The sequence below is a fragment of the Nyctereutes procyonoides genome, unplaced genomic scaffold (genome assembly GCF_905146905.1).
Source record: "Nyctereutes procyonoides isolate TBG_1078 unplaced genomic scaffold, NYPRO_anot_genome, whole genome shotgun sequence".
NCBI lineage: Eukaryota > Metazoa > Chordata > Mammalia > Carnivora > Canidae > Nyctereutes > Nyctereutes procyonoides.
Window position 1 is genome coordinate 488,872 of NW_026575041.1, and position 25,374 is coordinate 514,245.

The 25,374-nt window shown below is 39.4% G+C and overlaps 2 protein-coding genes across 2 annotated transcripts; one reads left to right on the top strand and one right to left on the bottom strand.

The window, feature by feature from the left end:
• Positions 1-4,148: 4,148 nt before the first annotated feature.
• LOC129506533 (olfactory receptor 52B4-like) lies at positions 4,149-5,093 on the bottom strand. The gene has a single exon (XM_055320298.1). The coding sequence runs from the start codon at positions 5,091-5,093 to the stop codon at positions 4,149-4,151; it is 945 nt and encodes a 314-aa protein (XP_055176273.1).
• A 13,131-nt stretch (positions 5,094-18,224) lies between these two features.
• LOC129506577 (olfactory receptor 52B4-like) lies at positions 18,225-19,187 on the top strand. The gene has a single exon (XM_055320351.1). It carries the CDS (start codon positions 18,225-18,227, stop codon positions 19,185-19,187), a length of 963 nt encoding a protein of 320 aa, XP_055176326.1.
• Positions 19,188-25,374: the final 6,187 nt, after the last annotated feature.

Here is a 25,374-nt window from a genome sequence, read left to right on the forward strand (position 1 = left end):
CTCAAGGTTGTGTCTCAGAGATCAGCTGTTGCAGAGAAAAAAATATAATAATTACAAGAAACAGGCAAATAATCGCTGTAAGGAATTTAAATCTTTTCCTCAATAATTGTTGAATCCCTTTTTAATTGGCATATATGTAGAAGGCTTAAACAGTACAGTTAGCTTATTTTACCTGTTATTTAACTCATAAAATATTAAATTTGAACCACTTTTTATGAGTGACATACGTTACAGAAAAAAATTATCATATATGTAGAAGGACAATCATAAAAACTGAAAAATATACTAAAACTTGACAAATATACTCCAGTTTTCTTATTATAGGACATTGGAGTTGGTTTTCTTTCCTTTGATTAAATATGAAAAAGTATACCATAAAAAACTAGAAGAAATAAGAATAATCATCAAATCATAGGTTGAAGAAAATAAAACAGGAAGACCCATAAAGAAAAAGAATGATGGATTTGAAAATATTTTATATGCTTTCTTTAGGTAAAACAAAAGCCAATCAAACCAACCAAATAAAATTACAAAATGTATAATTTAAACAACCTGAGAAAATACTTTCAATAAATATTAATACCTTAGGAAAGTTATATATCCTCACTGAGCTTCTTCTTTCTTCAGAGAGTTGGAACAAATTATTTTAAGATTTCTGTGGAATCAGAAAAGACCCCGAATAGCCAGGAAAATTTTATTTTTTTTATTTTTTTTTATTTATGATAGTCACAGAGAGAGAAAGAGAGAGAGGCAGAGACATAGGCAGAGGGAGAAGCAGGCTCCATGCACCGGTAGCCCGATGTGGGATTCGATCCTGGGTCTCCAGGATCGCGCCCTGGGCCAAAGGCAGGTGCCAAACCGCTGCGCCACCCAGGGATCCCTAGCCAGGAAAATTTAAAAAAAAAATAAAACCATAGCTGGGGGCATCACAATGCCAGATTTCAGGTTGTACTACAAAGCTGTGGTCATCAAGACAGTGTGGTACTGGCACAAAAGCAGACACATAGATCAATGGAACAAAAGAGAGAATCCAGAAGTGGACCCTCAACTTTATGGTCAACTAATATTCGATAAAGGAGGAAAGAGTATCCACTGGAAAAAAGACACTCTCTTCAATAAATGGTGCTGCAAAAATTGGACATCCACATGCAGAAGAATGAAACTAGACCACTCTCTTGCACCATACACAAAGAGAAACTCAAAATGGATGAAAGATCTAAATGTGAGACAAGATTCCATCATAATCCTAGAGGAGAACACAGGCAACACCCTTTTTGAACTTGGCCACAGTAACTTCTTGCAAGATACATCCATGAAGGCAAAAGAAAAAAAGGCAAAATGAACTATTGGGACTTCATCAAGATAAGAAGTTTTTGCACAGCAAAGGATACAGTCAACAAAACTCAAAGACAACCTACAGAATGGGAGAAGATATTTGCAAATGACGTATCAGATAAAGGGCTAGTTTCCAAAATCTATAAAGAACTTATTCAACTCAACAGCAAAGAAACAAACAATCCAATCATGAAATAGGCAAAAGACATGAAGAGAAATCTCACAGAGGAAGACACAGACATGGCCAACATGCACATGAGAAAATGCTCTGCATCACTGGCCATCAGGGAAATACAAATCAAAACCACAATGAGATACCACCTCACACCAGTGAGAATGGGGAAAATTAACAAGGCAGGAAACAACAAATGTTGGAGAGGATGTGGAGAAAAGGGAACCCTCTTGCACTGTTGATGAGAATTTGAACTGGTGCAGCCACTCTTGAAAACTGTGTGGAGGTTCCTCAAAGAGTGAAAAATAGACCTGCCCTACGACCCAGCAATTGCACTGCTGGGGATTTAGCCCAAAGATACACACGTAGTGAAATGTCGGGACACCTGCACCCCCATGTTTCTAGCAGCCATGTCCACAATAGCCAAACTGTGGAAGGAGCCTCTGTGTCCATCAAAAGATGAATGGATAAAGATGTGGTTATGTATATGATGGAATATTACTCAGCCATTAGAAACAACAAATATCCACCATTCGCTTTGATGTGGAGGGACCTGGAGGGTATTATGCTGAGTGAAATGAGTCAATCGGAAAAGGACAAACAGTATATGGTCTCATTCATTTGGGGAATATAAAAATTAGTGAAAGGGAATAAAGGGAAAGGAGAGTAAATGAGTGAAAATATCAGTGAGGGTGACAGAACATGAGAGACACCTAACTCTGGGAAACGAACTAAGGGTGGTAGAAAAGGAGGTGGTAGGGGGGTGAGGGGTGACTGAGTGACAGGCACTGAGGGGGGCACTTGATGGGATAAGCACTGGGTGTTATTCTATATGTTGGTAAATTGAACACCAATATAAAATAAATTTATTTAAAAAATTATAAATTTATAAAAAAGAAAAAAAAAAGAAAGCCATGAGAATCAACCTGAAAGCCAGACAGGTTTTTCACAATGCACCTCACATCCTGTTCTGCCCTCGTGATTTTATTGGTCCCAGGACAGAAGGTGCTAACAATGACACTCATGGCGCTACATCTACCCGTTAAGAAACCTAGGGCAATGTGACTGTCCATCACTATTCATGCCAATAGGATTTGATGGACTCCCATATTCCATGTAGGACATACATTGTATCAACAGTAATATATGACCAATTACCAAAAGTGAAAGTCGTGTTATACAGGCTTTCTGATTTGTGCATTTTCCAGCCATTGGAACAGTTTTCTAATATTTGGAGTAAATTGTAAATCCTCCAAGTACTGTGCCCGAACAACAAAAGTGTCCTATGTGGGAACTCACATATAAGTTGGAAATTCCAGCTTTGGTGATTCTTTCATTGGATGAAATCCACTTTTCCCAGAGGGATTTACCATGAGCTTCAGTGATGGATGGCATATCCAGCAGTCAGAAAGACAGGGAGCCATGGAACCTGTTTGGCTATGTTCTGACCTAACAATGATTATAATTAGTATAAAAAGTATAGAAGAAAAAAAGAGGTGAGAGGGGTCATTCTGGGTGAAGAGCTAGATGAGTTCCGTGGAAAGCAGGAAGAATTGTTTTAACTGAGTGGATAGAAAATGGAGAAAGATTTAGAGGAGAATCTTGGCCTATTATCTTGAGTGGTAGTTGCACACTATCTATCATCATTTGCCTGTTTTTAAAGAACTGGATCAACTGCCTTTTCCTAAGACTGACTGCTTGCAGAATATCTCTGAGGAGCCTGTTTGAGAACCTTTTTATTTTGTCCAATTCTGAATTTTTAAAAAATATAATTAAAGGTTGAACTTCCTAGAGAAAAAAAAAACAAGGGGTAGTAGAAAGGGAGGTGGGTAGGGCTTGGGGTGACTGGGTGATGGGCACTGAGGGGGGCACTTGACTGGATGAGCACTGGGTGTTATGCTATATGTTGGCAAATTGATCTCCAATTTTAAAAATATTAATTAATTAATTAATTAATTAAATGTCCTGCACAGAAGAGATCATTCCAGGCAAGTAAATCACTTAGGGAACATGTACCAAGGCAACACAACTGAACATGGAGAAATTAGAGCTAATTTCTTGAGACTGAAGCACAGATTGCATGAAAGTAATATGGAAACTGTTGATGGAAAGGAAGTCTAAATTTACTCTGTACCACTTTGAGGGGAATGATTTTTGAGAAACAGATCCCAAAATGTCAAAAGCCAGGAGTACAGTTCCCTTAAGTCCTCTCAATGCCCATAATTTGAGAAAGCATATGAAGAAATGAAGGTTTTACATAGGTGCTCAGGCACATGGTAAGAGTCTCAGGGTATGACATAGCTCAAGACAGAAAACTCTCATTTCATATAAATGAGACTTAATACTATATTGTGTATTCCCAAAGTTGAGTTGAAAATTACAGAGTTAGACATTACAACTAAAGGGAAACCTGTCCCTTCTCCAAATAATGAGCTGTAAGTATCTCAGTCAACCCACAGGCCCTGTTTTCAGATTGACTGAGGTGCAAGTCTCACAGTCTCAGGCAAGTGCTCCAGGGGCCCATAACTCAATGAGCCATTTTTGCTAGGGACTCATTTCTTGTTCTCTGGCTCACTCCTGCAAAAGCACATCTCACAAAGGATCAAAGTTTCTGAGAAACCAGTCTCTGCCATCCTCACCGTCATTTCTGCTTTGGAAACAACACATAAATCACTTGGTCTCGTATCTGTTTTGTTTTGACCCCATAAATGATAGGGTTCAGCATAGGTGGAGCAAGCATGCTGACATTGGCCAACAGGATGTGGACATGTAGCGGGATGTGATGGCCAAAGCGCTGAGTGAGAACCGAGAAGATCCCAGGCCCATAAAAAAGAATGATGACACACACATGGGAACCGCAGGTGTTGAGAGCTTTGTGGCGAGCATCTCGTGAAGGGAAAAGGAAGACAGCATGGAGAATCAGAGCATAGGAAACAAAAATGAGGACAATATCTAGGATCACTGTTGACATTAGGACAAAAAATCCATACCAGATGTTTACTCGGATATCATCACAGGCATACTTGGCCAAGCCAATGTGTTCACAGAATGTATGTGGTAGGATGTTATTTCTGCAAAAAGTCAGCCTCTTCAATAGGAATATCATAGGAAAAATTGTACAATGTGCTCTCAAGAAAACAGCCACACCAATTTTCCCTATCAGAGAGTGAGTGAGTATCATGGTGTACCTTAGTGGGTAACATATTGCAATGTAGCGGTCAAATGCCATAATCAGCAAGATGCCTGACTCAGTAATAAAGGAGGAATGCTGGAAGTAGAGCTGGGCAATGCAGCTATTAAGAGAGATCTTCCTACTATTACACCAGAAAATGGCCAATGCCTTGGGTTCTGTGGTTGTGGCAAAGACAATGTCAACTCCAGCCAGCATGCAGAGAAAAAGATACATAGGTTCATGGAGGCTGCTCTTGATGAGGATAATGAAGATAAGCAAACCATTTCCAAGGAGGGCAAAGATATAGGAGATGAGGAAGGGAATGGAAATCCATATGTGTAGGTCTTCTCGGCCTGGAATGCCCAGCAGGTAGAAGACTACATGGTTAACACCAGTGTGATTGAAGCTAGCCATATCTGAGGCAGGCCACTGTGGACTTTAATTTCACCTAATAGAGATAAAGAGAAATACTGATTATACACAACTGTTTTGAGTTTTCTGATTAAATATATCTAATTAAATGCCTATATTTACCACTGTTTCTTCCTAAAACCCTATCAAAACATCAGTAAAAATCATCATAAATGTACAAAACAGAAGAGATAGCAGAAGGGACATTTTGAAATCAGTTAGATGACTAAGCAAATGGATAAAACTGATAGGTTTGAGTAGAAAACAAAAATCAAGATAACTTTCACTGCAGAACCCAGGTAGTCTCAAAAATTAGAGATATCAGGAACTTTTCTTAATAGGGATAAGGATAGGCTTTTTAAAGAACACCACTGGTGGAAAATCTGAAAGAAGCTAAACTTCTGGGTCCTCTTTCCCAACCTGTCTATCCAGGTACCACTTTCTGTCCCCAGCAGAAAACTGGAGGATTATTTTCTGACGGAGTTAAAACTAAAGACTCTAGACATGGCTGGGGTAGGGATAGTATGCTAAGAGCAGAGGATAAAATTAAAGATTACATACTTTAATTTAAAATGAAACTCCATGAACTTCTGTTTATTTATGCCTGAGTGCTAGCTTACATAAACATATACCCAGAACTTCTAATTCATTTTTATTTAAGAATGAAGCACCAAAAAAAAAAAAAAGAATGAAGCACCAAAAAGTGAATCAAGGTGCTATGTGTAGGTATGAGATTTATTTAAGGAGAGACTTCCTGCCAAATTACTCCATTCCAGAACTTTACACCAAAGTAAATACAAAATTTGTAAGAGTAAAAAGCTCTTTAAAATTTTCAAAGATCTCAAAAGACTAACCTCCTTTCACAGGAAGCTACTGGAGGAAAAGCATCTTCAAAGTGAAGGAATCAACCAAAAATAGAGAAACATGGGCTCCAAATAGTTGCTAAAACAAAGTGCCACAATGCCAGGGAGAGCATAGGCTATGAGAAAATGAGGGACACCCTCAAATAATGGTGAAGTTCAGCCACTATGGGGATTCCTGGAGTATCATGAGTCTGGATTGAATCAAGGGGATAGAAACACCTAAAAAAGGTCTCAAAGGGAAAAAGGAAAAACTTATTTTGAAATGTAATTTATATTCCTAGTGGAAAGTAAGCCAGGTAAAAATTAAGCAAACCAAAAAACAGACATTTACTCCTGGGAATAAAATATTTTTGTACAAGAAATGTGACCATATGCCATGTATAATTCAGTTATGTATTTATGTTTACATTATTGTGATTAAGTATAATCTTAAAAATCATGATATACCTCTTAATAAAAGTCAAGAAAGGGAGATTAACGTGAGCCTGAATATGTATGTAGGCATTTGGCTGGGGGGCAGGGATTACATGTAGGAAAGCTAAATGCCCATCTTCCATATACAAAAGTCAGTAGATGACATAAAAATTTTAAAATAGGGGTCAAGAAATATATATACATATATTGTTAATATATGGAGGTAAATGATAAATAGTTATGTGTTAAAGTGATTTTCTGAGGAGCAACAGAGGTGAGATGGGATAAGGAAACTAGTTTATTGTAAAGACTCAGAGAACTTTTCGAGGTTTTAAACTAAGTGTATGTATAATATTCACAAAAATAAAATTAAAAACAAGTTATCTTAATAAAGTACCCAATTCTTCACCTAAAATAAATTTGTAAGTCATAACTGAAAGTTCTCCTCTCTCTCTCCCTCATTCTCTCTTTCTCCCCTCATTTTAATTTCTGAAGCTAAAATATTCCCCTTCTCCTTGGATACCAGATTTACCCTCCCAGAGAACACAGATTGGCTCAACTGAACTGATGAAGCTCTGTCCTGAGAGAAGAGTCTAAGGAAGCTGGCATTTGAGGAGGCAAAGACAGTCTGATGGAGAGGTTGCCTGCAATAGACAATTGCCTTCTGCAAATTGCATGGTCATACAAACGCTGTAAGAAAATACACTTTCCAAGAAATGCCATTTTCCATATTCCTAGGGGAAATAGAAAAGTGATACCCAAAACAATTAGAACTGCATAGAAAATGAGTGGGAAATATCAGAGAGGGTGACAGAACATGAGAGACTCCTAACTCTGGGAAATGAACAAGGGGTAATGGAAGGGGAGGTGGGTGGGGGGATGGGGTGACTGGGTGACAGGCACTGAGGGGAGCATTTGACGGGATGAGCACTGGGTGTTATACTATATGTTGGCAAATCGAAATCTAATAAAAAATATACCAAAAAACTGCATAGACCTAATGACAAAGAACAGAGCTGGAGATCAAACACAATAAGAAGTTGGGACAGAGGGATCCCTGGGTGGTGCAGCGGTTTGGCGCCTGCCTTTGGCTCAGGGCGCGATCCTGGAGACCCGGGATCGAATCCCACGTCGGGCTCCCGGTGCATGGAGCCTGCTTCTCCCTCTGCGTGTGTGTGTGTGTGTGTGTGTGTGTGTGTGTCTATCATAAATAAATTTAAAAAAAAAAGAAGTTGGGACAGAGAAGTTCTTTCAGAAGCTGATGAAATCTTTGAGAAAAGGAACCACTGGGGGAGGGGCAAGATGGCGGAATTGCAGGGTCCCCAAATCGCCTGTCCCCACCAAATTACCTAGATAACCTTCAAACCATCCTGAAAATTTACGAATTCGGCCTGAGATGTAAAGAGAGACCAGCTGGAAGCTACAGTGAGAAGAGTTCGCGCTTCTATCAAGGTAGGAAGACGGGGAAAAAGAAATAAAGGAACAAAAGGCCTCCGAGGGGGAGGGGCCCCGCGAGGAGCCGGGCTGAGGCCGGGGCGAGTGTCCCCAGGACAGGAGAGCCCCGTCCCGGAGGAGCAGGAGCTGCACCAACCTTCCCGGGCGGCGGAAAGGGGCTCGCAGGGAGTTGGAGCAGGACCCAGGAGGGCGGGGATGCCCTCGGGCTCCCGGGGACACTAACAGACACCTGCGCCCCGGGAGAGTGCGCCGAGCTCCCTAAGGGCTGCAGCGCGCACGGCGGGACCGACCGGAGCAGCTCGGAGGGGCTCGGGCGGCGGCTCCAGGGAGGGAGCTGCGGGGCGGGAGCGCGAATCCCACAGCGCAGGCCCCGGAGCACAGGGCGCCGGGACACAGCCCAGGATCCGGCCTCCCCGGGACAGGCAGAGGCCGGGAGGGCCCAGGACAGCGAGGACGCTCCTGCCCGAGCTGAGCAGATCAGCGGCCCCGCCCCGGAGCCTCCAGGCCCTGCGGACGGAGAACCGAGAGCCCGAGCCCCGTAGTTCCTGCGGAGGCTGAATCCAGGCTTCCAGAGTTGCCATAGCAACTGCTGCTGTTCCTCCTGGGGCCCACGGGGTAAACAACCCCCGCTGAGCCCTGCAGCAGGCAGGGGCAGAGCAGCTCCCCCAAGTGCTAACACCTGAAAATCAGCACAGCAGGCCCCTCCCCCAGAAGACCAGCTGGACGGACCAGTGATACTCCCCCGTGTTCCAATACAACTTGTTTTTGGCCACTCTGCACTGAGCAAAATGACTAGAAGGAAAACCTCACCTCAAAAGAAAGAATCAGAAACAGCCCTCTCTCCCACAGAGTTACAAAATCTGGATTACACTTCAATGTCAGAAAGCCAATTCAGAAGCACCATTATACAGCTACTGGTGGCTCTAGAAAAAAGCATTAAGGACTCACGAGACTTCATGACTGCAGAATTTAGATCCAATCAGGCAGAAATTAAAAATCAATTGAATGAGATGCAATCCAAACTAGAAGTCCTAACGACGAGGGTTAACGAGGTGGAAGAACGAGTGAGTGACATAGAAGACAAGTTAATGGCAAAGAGGGAAACTGAGGAAAAAAGAGACAATCAATTAAGGGACCATGAAGACAGATTAAGGCAAATAAATGACAGTCTAAGGAAGAAAAACCTACGTTTAATTGGGGTTCCCGAGGGCGCCGAAAGGGACAGAGGGCCAGAATATGTATTTGAACAAATCCTAGCTGAAAACTTTCCCAATCTGGGAAGGGAAACAGGCATTCAGATCCAGGAAATAGAGAGATCCCCCCTAAAATCAATAAAAACCGTTCAACACCTCGACATCTAATAGTGAAGCTTGCAAATTCCAAAGATAAAGAGAAGATCCTTAAAGCAGCAAGAGACAAGAAGTCCCTGACTTTCATGGGGAGGAATATTAGGGTAACAGCAGACCTCTCCACAGAGACCTGGCAGGCCAGAAAGGGCTGGCAGGATATATTCAGGGTCCTAAATGAGAAGAACATGCAACCAAGAATACTTTATCCAGCAAGGCTCTCATTCAAAATGGAAGGAGAGATAAAGAGCTTCCAAGACAGGCAGGAACTGAAAGAATATGTGACCTCCAAACCAGCTCTGCAAGAAATTTTAAGGGGGACTCTTAAAACTCCCCTTTAAGAAGAAGTTCAGTGGAACAATCCACAAAAACAAGGACTAAATAGATATCATGATGACACTAAACTCTATCTGTCATAGTAACTCTGAACGTGAATGGGCTTAATGACCCCATCAAAAGGCGCAGAGTTTCAGACTGGATAAAAAAGCAGGACCCATCTATTTGCTGTCTACAAGAGACTCATTTTAGACAGAAGGACACCTACAACCTGAAAATAAAAGGTTGGAGAACCATTTACCATTCAAATGGTTCTCAAAATATACCCTAAAAACTATAGAACACTTCTGAAAGAAATTGAGGAAGACACAAAGAGATGGAAAAATATTCCATGCTCATGGATTGGCAGAATTAATATTGTGAAAATGTCAATGTTACCCAGGGCAATTTACACGTATAATGCAATCCCTATCAAAATACCATGGACTTTCTTCAGAGACTTAGAACAAATTATTTTAAGATTTGTGTGGAATCAGAAAAGACCCCAAACAGCCAGGGGAATTTTAAAAAAAGAAAACCATATCTGGGGGCATCACAATGCCAGATTTCAGGTTGTACTACAAAGCTGTGTTCATCAAGACAGTGTGGTACTGGCACAAAAACAGACATATAGATCAATGGAACAGAACAGAGAACCCAGAAGTGGACCCTGAACTTTATGCTCAACTAATATACGATAAAGGAGGAAAGACGATCCACTGGAAGAAAGACAGTCTCTTCAATAAATGGTGCTGGGAAAATTGGACATCCACATGCAGAAGAATGAAACTGGACCACTCTCTTGCACCATACACAAAGATAAACTCAAAATAGATGAAAGATCTAAATGTGAGACAAGATTCCATCAAAATCCCAGAGGAGAACTCAGGCAACACCCTTTTTGAACTTGGCCACAGTAACCGGAGAAGGACAAACAGTGTATGTTCTCATTCATTTGGGGAATATGAATAATAGTGAAAGGGAATATAAGGGAAGGGAGAAGAAATGTGTGGGAAATATCAGAAAGGGAGACAGAACATAAAGACTTCTAACTCTGGGAAATGAACTAGGGGTGGTGGAGGGGGAGGAGGGCGGGGGGTGGGGGTGAATGGGTGACGGGCACTGAGGGGTACACTTAACGGGATGAGCACTGGGTGTTATTCTGTATGTTGGTAAATTGAACACCAATAAAAATTAATTTATAAAATTAAAAAAAATAAATAAATAAAGGCCCTATCTTTAATACTGAAAAAAAAAAAAAAGGAACCACTAAGGGGATTTATTTTGTTTAGAGCCACAGAGAAAAGGCAAGGGGTTGCAGAATGGCCTTTGGAACAGCTACGAGTCCAATTCCAAATTATCTTAAATGCTCTTCCTCATGTTTCCTTCTTTTTTTTTTACACGTCTTTTAGATGTTTTTAATCTGTGTGACAAAATGCGAAGTGTACAAAAAGCGCTGCTACATGGCAAAGTATAAAGGTGGTCTTGAGGGTAAGCATTTTAATTAAATCACTATTTAATTCATGAGTTTTGAACTAGCCCCCTTTTTAACAGGACATTATTTTTACTTGAAAGAATAACTGACAGACAACTGTGGTTATTCAGACTCAGGTTTGGGGCAGACATTCCCTAAAAACAGTGAGCCTAAGCACTTTAAGGGAAACAACTGGCCGTTTCTGTTGCCAATGATAAAACTTAGGCTTCCAAGAAAATTAGAATCTCATGTCTCCTTCCAGAAGAAGATTCTCTGAGCCTGCCCCAGGCAAAGCACCCTGCTTTGTACTGCTGAGTGCTTTCCCTGTCCTTCTCCCCTGAAATTTCTTAGAATCTGCCAAAGGTAGCAGTGCTTTGCCTTCATGATCCATCTCCCCTAAGTCACAATTTTCTAAATATTAGAAAACATATCTCATTAATCAAAAATGGCTTTCTTATCTATAAAGCATCTCTAACAACCTTAGGATTCCTTGTTAGATTGGGCATATCCTTTTATCAATGTACCTAAAGCATAGCACAGAAGGAAAGGAAAATAGAACAGTAGGAGAAAGGAAGACCAGGTAAGAGACAAGGTTTAAGATAAGTGGCCAAAGCTAGGGTTTCCTTTGAGGACTCAGGTTCTTGAATCCAAACAAGACTTAAAAAGTCCTTTGAGAATCTACCATCTATTTCTGCCCTATCGGCCCAAGTGCTGGCCATTGGTTTCCTCTACAATCTGTTCAAAAGACTCCAAAGATCCTGACATTCCAAAATTCCAAATAAGTTCCATTATGTTGGGTCTATAAGGACTTCTAGTATCTAACTCTACTCTCCCCTACTCCTAGAATCTCACCTCACATATGACAAAAATCAGTCATCAGCTTCGGACCAAGTTTTTCAAAGCAGAAATGGAATCAGTAACTGGAGAAAATTTAGTGAGTCGCAGATTAGACTACAGAGTGATTATCTTTGTGAAACTCAGGAGGTCACTTTTATTTGAAGACCCAATGCCTTTGGGTTCTGATTCCAACAAAATGACAGTCCCATATGGGCCAAGTCATTATGCTTACTTCCTAGCACCTTTTTCTCTTGACACCTGGTCCTCTGGCACCTTCCCTGTTATTTGATCTCTATCCTCAAATTTTCTGTGTACATCTGTGTGGCTTTCCATATTCAGACACTCTCACTCTCAACAATATTTCCAAGAAATCCCTGTACCTCTCTTTCAAGAAACAAACATTACATTCACTGTAATCAACACTCTCCATTTTTTTAAATGAGCATCTGGTAAGAGGCATCTCCTCCTAGAAAATATTTCTTCATAATTAGGACAAAATTCAAAGTTTAATTTATCCAGTGCCATGATAAAATTTGTATTTTAGAATCTTTAATTAAAGGAATATATATGACAGGCAGGACTGTTTGTAGCAACATATGAATTATAATTGTTATGGAAGCACTATTTCCTTTGGCTGACTGGATCCACAAAAGCCATTTGATGTTTAACATAAAATAGGCTATCACAAAGATTGATCATTTATAGTCACTTTTCTGCATGTTATTTTCTTAATTTGTTTTTATCATGATTATAAATGTTTGATTATAGAAATACATAAGCATTGTAAAAGAAAAAGCAAGTAACTCAGAACAACATGCAACAGTAACTATTATAATACAAACTTTTCCTCATATACTGAGTTTCCCTACTTCCATGCCCTCTGTGTGTATTAAATTTGACATCCTCATCTCCACTCTCAGGACAGGAGCTTGGTGCAGAACTCAGGTAGTGGGAAGTTCAGGGATCCAAGATATAGTAAGGTTCACAAACAACCATCAGCATCTCTTCATTCACTCAGTGTCTGACTCAAAACTGAGCACATAGTGAGTATGTGTAAATATAGTCATCTCCCCCTCTAAGTTCTACTCTCCTCATCTCTGCATTTTATTTCTGTAGTAGGAAAATCCCCTCCTCCTTTTATTCCTGTATAACTTTAAGTCATGGTACAACAACTGAAAATAATCCTCATGAAAGAAGTGGCTTTCATGAGAGTAGAGGCTTACTCTGGAAAACTGTGTGGAGGTTCCTCAAAGAGTTAAAAATAGACCCTATGACCCAGCAATTGCCTGTTGGGGATTTACCCCAAAGATACAGATGCAATGAAATGCCAGGACACCTGCACCCCGATGTTTATAGCAGCAATGTCCACAATAGCCAAACTGTGGAAGGAGCCTCGGTGTCCATCGAAAGATGAATGGATAAAGAAGATGTGGTCTATGTATACAGTGGAATATTACTCAGCCATTAGAAATGACAAATACCCACCATTTGCTTCGATGTGAATGGAACTGGAGGGTATTACGCTGAGTGAAATAAGTCAACTGGAGAAGGACAAACATTATATGGTCTCATTCATTTGGGGAATATAAAAAATAGTGAAAGGGAATAAAGGGGAAAGGAGAAAAATGAGTGGGAAATATCAGAAAGGGAGACAGAATATGAAAGACTCCTAACTCTGGGAAATGAACTAGGGGTGGTGGAAGGGGAGGTGGGTGGGGGGTGGGAGTGACTGGGTAACGGGCACTGAGGCGGGCACTTGACGGGAAGAGCACTGGGTGTTATTCTATATGCTGGGAAAGTGAACACCAATAAAAAATAAATTTACAAAATCCTAAAACATCAGACTTAAAAATAAATAAATAAATAAAATAAATAAATAAATTTTGGCATTTTTCCAGCAATACCTGAGGATCTCTTATTTTTTCTATTCTTTTCCTCTCTCTTCATTTAGACAATTCTATTGATAAATCTTATGGTTAATTAGTAAACTGTATTTACCCTTTGACCGCTGTAGCTACATTTGTATAAGACAGGATCTTATTTTTTTTATAGATGAGTAATATTCCATTGTTTGTGTGTGAAACTTATGAAAACTTCCACAGGCTCATTTTCATTAAAAACACAAGCTTATAAATTATTGGTACATATTAGAAGTATTTATATTCCTGTTGAAAATGAGTTAACATTCATTAAAATAGGCCTCTAGCAAGGCTATATTAGGTGGAAAAGACTTTCCTATCAGAGCATCTTGAGAAAAGAAGAGAGAAGAGGATCAGAAGGAAGGGAGGGAGATGGTAAATGGTTTTAATTTTTTTTAATTTTTTTTTACTGGAGTTCAATTTGCCAACATATAGTATAACACCCAGTGCTCATCCCAGTGGTTTTAGAGACCCAGCCCATTTGGGAAGAAGGCGAGGCTGGTGGAAACTGGCTCTATCCCTGGAGCTCCAGTATAAGTGCTCCCTCCAGGATTCCACAAAAGAGGACAAACAGCCCAACTCCTGACCCACAAAGCTGAATTTTATTACAGTCTCATCATCTGTTCCTGGACACTCAGCCTAAAACTGGTGAGTGAATTAGATATCTGTGGGTTGGGAGATTTCCAGGTCAAAGTAAGGACTGGGCTAGTGTTCTTGACAGGCCAGAGGTGACAGGACCTTTAAAGTCTGTTGATACATGTGGACAAAGAGTGGTAAAAATTAGTCACACAAGTCTGATTGGTTCTAGCAGATGTGGAAAGTGAGGTCTGGGAGGGAAGCTGAGGATGCATGGGCCAGATGGAAGCTCCTGAAGAGTGGCAAATTAAGAATCCTATCAAATGGCAGATGCCCTAAATAATTAAACTAGAGAAAACAGAAAATGCATTTACTTCAACTATGGACCCCTCCTGGAAAGCCACGAAAGGAGCCATAAGAGTGGCATCAAACTAATCACCTACCCCAAACCAGATGTTGGAGGGGACTCTGGGTAAGGAGCCAGGGCATCTTTGTGGGTGTGAGAACTAGGAACCAAATTTTCCTCCCAAGAAAGAAAAAAATATCCAGCCACCAAGAGAGGGGGCTGGACTGGAAGAAATAATGTTAGCAAATGTAAGATTTATCTTATTTCCTGAGCTAGATATTTTAAGGTACTCCTTCATCTAATATCTCCTTAAACTCCATAAAGAAGGTATTTTATTATTAGCTCCATTTCTTCTTCATTCTGGTGAAAACAGGATTAGACGTAGCTGTCTTCTCAGGGGGTACCCTCTGAGCCCATTATACCTGGAATATTTTACTGAACCCATCTGTTTCTACACTCATCATTCTCTCCAGTCCATTAGTCTAGTTAGGACAGATACATGAAAAATAGCTCCAAATAAGTATGTTGGATGATTAAGTTATAAATAAAGGAAAGTATGCTAGGAAGCAAATAGTAAAATTATATGTTAGTTTCTTTCAGAATATTGCACCCTCTTCCCAGAAATAATACCTTTCTTTTTCCACCTTCAATCATTTTTTAAGATATATTTATTCATTTGAGAGAGAGAGAGACAGAGAGAGAGAGAGAGAGAGAGAATGAACATGTGCAAGAACAGGCAAGAGGAGAGGCAGAAGGAGAGAATCCTCAAGCAGACTCCCAACAGAGCTAGGAGTCCAACACAGTCTGGTCTCACCACCCTGAGACCAAGACCTGAGCTGAAACCAAGAGTCAGACTCAACCAATTGAGCCACTCAGGTACCCCTCAGTTATTTCTAAGCTTAGCTCCCCAAGGTGTGAATATTGAAACACATAAGCCCTGACTAGTATCTCTTAAAATTCTCTTGATCATATTCAAAAGTGAGCAAATTGAATGTGGTGAAGTCAAATTTCAAACTCATTTCCATCAATTATTGATTGGGAAATTTGGGAAATGATTCATATTCTCTGAGTCTTTCTTTATGGGTGAAATGCAGATAATATCCACTTCCTAGAGTGGATGTCTGCTTCCTACATGAAGAGTATACAAAACTCCATATGCAGTGTGCATACTGCAATCCCTGGCATAAACCAATGCTTAGCAAATATTAATTTAATTCATCTGTGAGTGTGTTATGTTCAGATCCATTCTATTCATGGAACAAAATGTACCTTATAACATCTAGTCTCTTCAATCAATTACTATTGTAATAAACCCTCATAGGTGATCATTCTAAATTAATAGCTTCAAGACATGTGATGGCTGCCCCATGTGTGAAGTTGTGATAAAGGCTCTTAATTGCCTGTGCGCCCCTCCCTGCCTCTCAAGCACTCCTTATGCACCTGTCACCCTAGGGTGGAAATATTTTATGAACATACTGTGCAGTGATCAGTATATTCACCTTTTATTATACTGCCTCTCTTCTCTCTTCAGTCTTTATGATAAACTAGTCAATGTCAACGTCAAGTTCAAATATCATCTTGTTACAGCCTCCCAGGGCATGCATAATGATTTTCTCTATAGTCATAATCCTCTGTTTGAAAGTGAAATACATACTAATAACTCTTAGATTAGTTGAAAAAGGAGATAAGTATAATTGGCTGTCACTCATTAGGGCTCAGACCATATTCTTCATCTTTGCAAATTTCCTATTTGTATGTTCAGAGAAGATGGAAAGTGTGATTTATGCCAATAGCTCAGGTGACTTCACAAAGAATGTTAATATATTAATATAAATCCTCTTAACAATATATTAAAAGGTCCCTATCAAAATATCATGGACTTTCTTCAGAGAGTTGGAACAAATAATCTTAAGATTTGTGTGGAATCAGAAAAAGACCCCAAATAGCCAGAGGAATATTAAAAAAGAAAACTAGAGCCAGGGGCATCACAAATACCAGATTTCAGGTTGTACTACAAAGCGGTGATTGCCAAGACAGGGGGTACTGGCACAATTTAAAAAGACATATAGATCAATGGAAAAGAATAGAGAATCCAGAAATGGCCCCTCAACTCTATGGTTCACTAATATTTGACAAAGCAGGAAAGACTATCCACTGGAAAAAAGGACAGTCTCTTCAATAAATGGTGTTGGGAAAATTGGACATCCACATGCAGAAGAATGAAACTAAAACAATCTCTTACACCATACACAAAGATAAACTCAAAACGGATGAAAGATCTAAATGTGAAACAAGAATGATCAAAATCCAAGAGGAGAACACAGGAAACTACCTTTTTGAACTTGACCACAGAAACTTCTTGCAAGATACATCCATGAAGGCAAGAGAAACAAAAGCAAAAATGAACTATTGGGACGTCATCAAGATAAGAAGCTTTTGCACAGCAAAGGATACAGTCAACAAAACTAAAAGACAACCTACAGAATGGGAGAAGATATTTGCAAATGACGTATCAGATAAACGGCTAGTTTCCAAGATCTACAAAGAACTTATTAAACTCAACAGCAAAGAAACAATCCAATCATGAAATGGGCAAAAGACATGAACAGAAATTTCACAGAGGAAGGCATAGACATGGCAACAAGCACATGAGAAAATGCTCCACATCACTGGCCATCAAGGAAATACAAATCAAAACCACAATGAGATACCACCTCACACCAGTGAGAATGGGGAAAATTAACAAGGCAGGAAACAACAAATGTTGGAGAGGATGTGGAGAAAGGGGAATGCTCCTGCACTGTTGGTGGGAATGTGAACTGGTGCAGCCACTCTGGAAAACTGTGTGGAGGTTCCTCAAAGAGTGAAAAATAGATCTGCCCTACGACCCAGCAATTGCACTCCTGGGGATTTACCCCAAAGATACAGATCCAGTGAAACGCCGGAACACCTGCACCCCGATGTTTCTAGCAGCAATGTCCACAATAGCCAAACTGTGGAAGGAGCCTCGGTGTCCATCGAAAGATGACTGGATAAAGAAGATGTGGTTTATGTATACAATGGAATATTACTCAGCCATTAGAAACAACAAATACCCACCATTTGCTTCGATGTGGATGGAACTGGAGGGTATTATGTTGAGTGAAATAAGTCAATTGGAGAAGTACAAACATTATATGGTCTCATTCACTTGGGGAATATAAAAAAATAGTGAAAGGGAATAAAGGAGAAAGGAGAAAAAATGAGTGGGAAATATCAGAAAGGGAGACAGAACATGAGAGACTCCTAACTCTGGGAAACGAACTAAGGGTGGTGGAAAGGGAGGTAGGCGGGGGGTGGGGGTTACTGTGTGATGGGCACTGAGGGGGGCACTTGATGGGATGAGCACTGGGTGTTATTCTATATGTTGGCAAATTGAACACCAATAAAAAATAAATTTATAAATAAAATAAAATAAAAATATATATACACAAAAAATAATGAAAATAAACAAAAAAATAAAATTTAAATTTAAAAAGAATATATTAAAAGGAATATGTGTTTTCTTCTATGTGACTAGGAGGTGAAGCCCTGAAAGATCTACCTAGGTATGACTGCCTTAAACTACACTGCTGTTAGCCACACAGTCTTCCACTTACTGGGTATCCCTGGGCTAGAAGACCAGCATTTGTGGATTTCCATTCCCTTCTTCATTTCCTACATCATCGCCCTGCTTGGGAACAGCCTGCTCATCTGCATTATCCTCATGAAGCGCAGCCTCCATGAACCCATGTACCTCTTCCTCTGCATGCTGGCTGGAGCAGACATTGTCCTCTCCACCTGCACAGTACCACAGGCCTTGGCCATCTTCTGGTTCCATGCTGGGGAGATCTCCTTGGATCGCTGCATTACCCAGCTCTTCTTCATCCATACAACCTTCATCTCTGAGTCAGCGATCTTGCTGGTGATGGCCTTTGACCGCTACATTGCCATATGCTACCCACTGAGATACACCACTATTCTTACAGGTGCACTGATTGGGAAAATCGGTGTGACCATCCTCCTGAGAAGTTATGGTACAATTTTCCCCATAATATTTCTTTTGAAAAGATTGACCTTCTGCCAAAATAATATTATTCCACATACCTACTGTGAACACATTGGTTTGGCCAAATATGCTTGTAATGACATTTATGCTAACATCTGGTACGGATTTTCCATCCTAATGTTAACAGTAGTTTTAGATGTTGTGCTAATTTTTGTTTCCTATGTGATAATTCTCCGTGCTGTCTTCTGCATCCCTTCTCGAGATGCTCGCCATAAAGCTCTCAACACTTGTGGCTCCCATGTCTGCATTATCATCCTCTTTTATGGGCCTGGAATCTTCACAATCCTTACTCAACGTTTTGGACGCCACATTCCACCTCATACCCACATCTTGTTGGCTAATGTTTGCATGCTTGCCCCACCTATGCTCAATCCCATCATTTATGGGATCAAGACCAAGCAAATCCGGGAGCAGGTGGTTCATGTGTTGTTTACAAGGCAGAAATCACTTTGGTTTAGGAACTGAGTTTTCAGACTCCTTAGCCATCTTATGAAGTGGTTGGTGGGAGACAGCTCAATGAGTTCTGTCTCTGGAGCAAGTTCATCAGGGAGGTTTCAGGACTTACTCCTTCATCATCAAAACAACCTGAGCACAGAGCCTTGTTGTACTGAGCAAGTCTGCTCCCACAAAGACCCTGGGACAGGATGCATTGATTTTCAGAGATCATATATCCTTAATGACTCTAGCATGGTAGAAATAGCTGAACAAAATCTCAGGCCAGAGCACTGATCTCACTTCATCTATTCCTCACTAAGTTCCTCAAGCTCTGAGAGGTCTTGTGATGTCTCTCGACAATCATATGCAAAACTCTATTCTTTAATGTCCTTCATTCTGGATAATGACATTCTTAGAATCAGAGATTCCTACATTTTGCAGTTATTCATATTATTTATATTCCTATTATTTATATTTATTGTATTACATATTTATATCATTTACATTATTTATATATGCATGTCTGTAACATGAGAATGTAGATGAATGTAACTGAATTATTTGTTTTGTATTTGCAGAACAATCCCTGAGGAAACTGAGGGGACTGAGACTGGTCTCTCCTGTGCTAGGGGGATGCTCAGGAGGGGGCTCCCTCCAATCTCAATGTCAGATCATGTTCTTCGGTGATCCCTTCCTCAGTGAGGCATACAAGGCCTTTAATGACCTGACTCCTGACCTCCTTTCCTGCAACACTGCACATGTCACTTCCAAGTGATCTGAACATCAGACTTACCAGGCTATTAATGTTTCATCTTTTCCAGGTCATGCCACACTCTCCATGCCCCTGCTCCACCTCAGTATACACCCTTCATCTGTATCCACTTCTCATCTCATCTCCTCTGTGACACTTTCTCCAACCACAGCTCCTTCCCAGTGTGCTGTTTAGTTGATACTTCCTCTCTAAAATAGTATGTTGTCCATGTTTCTTTTTTAAATATGTGTTTTATTAAAAGTCTATGTTCCATGTAAAAAAACATTATAAGTTACGAAAAAAGATAAACTTGACATGGAACTCATAAATCCATAAACTTACAGCTCCCAAGCAATGATATTGTTAAAATTTTATCTCCTGTGGCAATATATCCATATACTTATATATATACATCTACATCTGTATCCAAATCTGTATTTTTATCGCCATCTGTATCTATAGCTTGACCTACTCCTTTATCTACCTGGAAAATATCATATGATACATATTTTCTGGAAGTACATTATTAACTTTGTTTCTAGTATATATGAATTTATATGATCAGTTACTATGCCTGTATACTATTTTACTGCAGGGCTTGCTATAATTTATTTAGCCAAGCACTCTCTAAAAGCCCTTGTTGCATGGCATTAAGACTATATTTACAAATTAAGGCTCTATTTTAGTTACTGCTTAAGTAAACAGCCAAGATATGTTTACATAAATTATCTGTAAGCATTGTCTTAATATAAGATGTAAATACTCAGTGGGCTATTATGAATAAGGCTGCTACGAACATTCATGTACAGATGTTTGTGTAAATGTAAGTTATTGTTTCTCTGAGATAAATGCTCAAGCGTGCAATTCTCCTTAAATGCCTATTTTAATTTTATAAGAAACCACCAGACTGTTTTCCTGAGTGGCTCTATCATTTTACATTCCCACCAGTATGTATGAGTGATCCAATTCCTCTATAACCTCAAAAACACTTTATTTCAAACATTTGACAGCTACATTTCTCTGTGGTTCTATTTATTTTTTATTTTTTGCACATATAAATAGTCATTTATTCACAAATATCAAGTGCCTTGTGTGTGGCAGGTACCAAGCAAGTCACTGGTAAACAAAAAGAGATCTGTTCCCTGAATCCAAGGAGCCTGTGAGCTTTGCAGGGAGACAGACCACATACATAGCTTCCAATTATTTTGGTTGGGGTAGAAAAGGCGCGGGCATTTTGAAAACAGAACCAACTTACAGATGTGTATATGTAATATAGCCAGCATTTCACCATGGTATCTAAAGAGAACACATGCACTATGCACTACCAAGTGCTGGGAAGTAGGAGAATACTTAGAGTACCTGCCTTGTGATGAATTGAAGTGTATCTATCCTCTACAAAAAGGATCTAGGGAGAATTTTAAGAAATGCAATATAGTTATGGAAAGTCATACACCAAAAGACAAATGTGAGACAATGCAAAACCACAGCAAAAGGACTGGGACAAACAACATCCATTCCTGCCAATTCAAAACTGAGATTGACCAAGATCAAGTACAAGTTCTTGAGCAAATAACCATTCTTCCAAGAGCCTACACTTTTCCCTTTCTGTGCTATGTTTGTGTCTGACAAATAATAATAAACCTCCTGAGATAAGAAATTTCTCATAATTGGGACCAGGCTTAAAGGATTCTGACATTATATGATGTCCTTCCATGATTAAATTGAGTGTGAAGGATTTTGGCAAGAAGACCACGGCAGTGAAGTTATGCCCTTCTTGGTCTCACATTGGGACATACATGACATAGACATGGCTTATCACTGGGGAATTTTAACTTTGATCTCTTGGTTGAGGTAGTATGTGAAATTGATGACTCTCATTGCTTTACTGATTTTTGGTACAGAAGTGTAAAAGAAATGAGCATATAATGTCAGAGTCCTTATTTTTTTATTGTAGTTCAATTTGCCAACATATAGCATAACACCCAGTGTGGTTTTAATTTGCATTTCTCTAAATGTTAATGATGTGCATTTTATATGTGCTTGTCATCTGAATATTCTTCTTTAGTGCAGTTTATGTATTTTGCCTGTTTTCTGATTGGATTTTTTGTGTGCATTTTTGTTTAGTTGGCTTTTGTTTCTTTTTTACTTTTAGGATATATAAAGAACTCTCAAAACAACACAAGGCCTTTATCAGGTGTGTGGTTTGCAAATAAGTTTTCTGAGGCTGTAGCTTGTCTTTTCATCTTCTTAATGGGATCTCTCAGAGCAAAGTTTAATTTTTTTCTAACTTTTCAAAGTTCAAGTTAATTAGAAGTCAAATTTATCAATTTTTCCTTTTATGAATCATGTTGCTTCATTCCTTGGATCTCTGAACTTTTCACTACCTGCATTCTACACCAAGCTCATCTCCTGCAAGTAGATGTAAAGTTCAACAACCAGCCAGAGAGGTTAGGACTTCTTTATGCTTTGTAGGGGGTTGGGGCAATTAGTCCTCTGGCACTAAACCACCTGCTTCTAGAATCTGAAGCAGTTCAACTTTTTTTCTATCTTGTCTACAGACCCTTAGAATTTGGGCCCAATTGTCCTCTTTCCATATTAGCACCTGGCTCTTCATGCCTTGGACAACACTGCCATTTCTTAACTTCTCAGCCCTCAGCTGGCCTGGATGCAATGTACACAATGTTTTTACAGAACTATATAGAATCTTTATAGGTCTTTACAGAAGTTTACCATTGTTGCCTTAAAAGACACTAATGAGGAAGCAAATATCAAAAATGCTAGAGTTTCTACTGTAAAGAATTACAAAACTTTTGTAGAATCATTTATGATACCAATCTGTGGTGAGGGGATAGAGCATAGCAATCGCTTCAGCGGCTGCCTTTGACTCCTCCCTCAATCCTTCCTACTCCCCCTAAGCCCAGCTAGAAGATCTTGTCAAGTTCATTAATTCAGAAAGGTCTTTCTTTTAACCCATTTTATTTCAAATTTCTATGCAGTTAATTTCAAACTGCATAGTTAGTTAGGAAAGATTCTAATTCCAGCTCCATTCTTTAGGGTGTGAAAAGATTCTTTACCCTCAGTTTCTATTCTGGAATAATATTCTGGAATCATACTTACTGCCCTGTGTTGTTTCATCAATGACATCTTTGTATCAATGCCTCATATTGAAAAGATAATTTTTAAAGGTTGCTTTATTGATCCTATTTTACAACAACAAATATCAATCATCAATTTTTCTTACCAGGGAAATGACACAACTGTTTTTGATGGATTCCAGTCCAGTGTTTGCTATGTTTTCCCTTCCTGTCTGTCCTCCATTGAGCTATAGAATATAACCAAAAGGCTTTCCACTTCCTAATATTTCTCCTGAAAAGTCAGGTTTTATAGATGTAACATCCTGCCATATATGTTGTGAATACATTGCTTTACCCAATTTTTCTGTGATGGTATCCAAGAAAATATCCGATATGGTATCATCCTAATGCCAATGCTCATCTTAGATATTGTGATAACTTATTTCCTGTCTAATTATACGTACTGTCCTCTGCATCCCTTCCGAAGATGCTCACCGCAAAGCTCTCAATATTGTGGACCCCATATCTGTGTCATCATCCTATTTTCTGGGTTTGGGATCTCCACAATCATTACTCAGTGGTTTGGGGTTACATCTCCCCTCACATCCACAACCTGCTTTCCAGTGTCTGTATTTTGGCTCTACCTAGGCTAAATCACATTTTTTATGGTGTCAAGACCAAACATCTGTGACCAGGTGGTCACCATGTTCTTTATAAGACAGAAAGGACTGTTGTGATGGAAACTAATATGCTACATTTCTCAGAAAAATTGATCCATGCTTGACATGAGCTTAAGCATCAGTATGTGAAAAGAAACAAATGAAAAAAACAGTCAAAAAAGAGTCCATGTGTTTCTAGAGCAATTGCATCAGGTAGGTTTTGGTAAATGTTTCTTCATTCACTTAGGCATTAGATGTTAGTATATTTGAGGGCTTAGTTACCTTCCTTAACCAGAATTGAAAATTTGACTAGTTTACCTCTATAAGTCTCTTATCTCAATAATCCTAAACTAGAGAATTGAATGAGATGGACCTGACACTGGCCTTTTTGGGTAATTGTGGGATCATTATGTTTAAGTGTACTCTATGCTTTGAACTGCTTCAGTTTTCTCTCAAATTAGAACATTTGTCCAGCCATTCTTCCCTATGTCCTCTGTATCAACTTTTTTCTCCTTACCAGATAATTCTCCTCTATACATCACTATTTCTGCAGTGTAAAAAAAGAACATTTTAAAATAACCCCTGAATTCACATTTTACTTATATGTATATACTACCTCAGTTGTCTTTTCCATCTGAGGAAATCATTTTGAATTATTTGTCCCCTTGTAGGCTTGAATCCTTTTTTAATTTTTTAATTTAAAATAGTCAAAATATTGTATAACACCCAGTGCTCATCCCATCAAGTGGCCTTCTCAGTGCCCATCACCCAGTTACTCCTCCTCATTTCCTCTTGATCCCATTCCACTTGGACTTTTACCCTTATTCATCTCACTTGTCAAGGTCATAATAGTCTCCACACTGCTAAATCAGTAGTCAAAATCCATCCTCACTTTATTTAATGCATTGGCAGCATTTTGAAACATTCGACCATACTCTCTCCCTTGAAAATCTTTAACCATTCAAATTTCTTTGTGTTCTTATAATATTCCTGGCTATACTTGAGAATCTGATGGATTTCTTCATCTTTTAGTGTTTTAAATAAGAATTGTCCATATTACCCATTTCATGATTGGATTGTTTGTTTCTTTGCTGTTGAGTTTAATAACTTCTTTATAGATCTTGGAAACTAGCCCTTTATCTGATACGTCATTTGCAAATATCTTCTCCCATTCTGTAGGTTGTCTTTTAGTTTTGTTGATGGTATCCTTTGCTGTGCAAAAGCTTCTTATCTTGATGAAGTCCCAATAGTTCATTTTTGCTTTTGTTTCTTTTGCCTTCGTGGATGTATCTTGCAAGAAGTTTCTGTGGCCAAGTTCAAAAAGGGTGTTGCCTGTGTTCTCCTCTAGGATTTGGATGGAATCTTGTCTCACATTTAGATCTTTCATCCATTTTGAGTTTATCTTTGGGTATGGTGCAAGAGAGTGGTCTAGTTTCATTCTTCTGCATGTGGATGTCCAATTTTCCCAGCACCATTCATTGAAGAGACTGTCTTTCTTCCAGTGGATAGTCTTTCTTCCTTTATCGAATATTAGTTGACCATAAAGTTGAGGGTCCACTTCTGGGTTCTCTATTCTGTTCCATTGATCTATGTGTCTGCTTTTGTGCCAGTACCACACTGTCTTGATGAGCACAGCTTTGTAGTACAACCTGAAATCTGGCATTGTGATGCCCCCAGATATGGTTTTCTTTTTTAAAATTCCCCTGGCGAATATGAATAATAGTGAAGGGGAA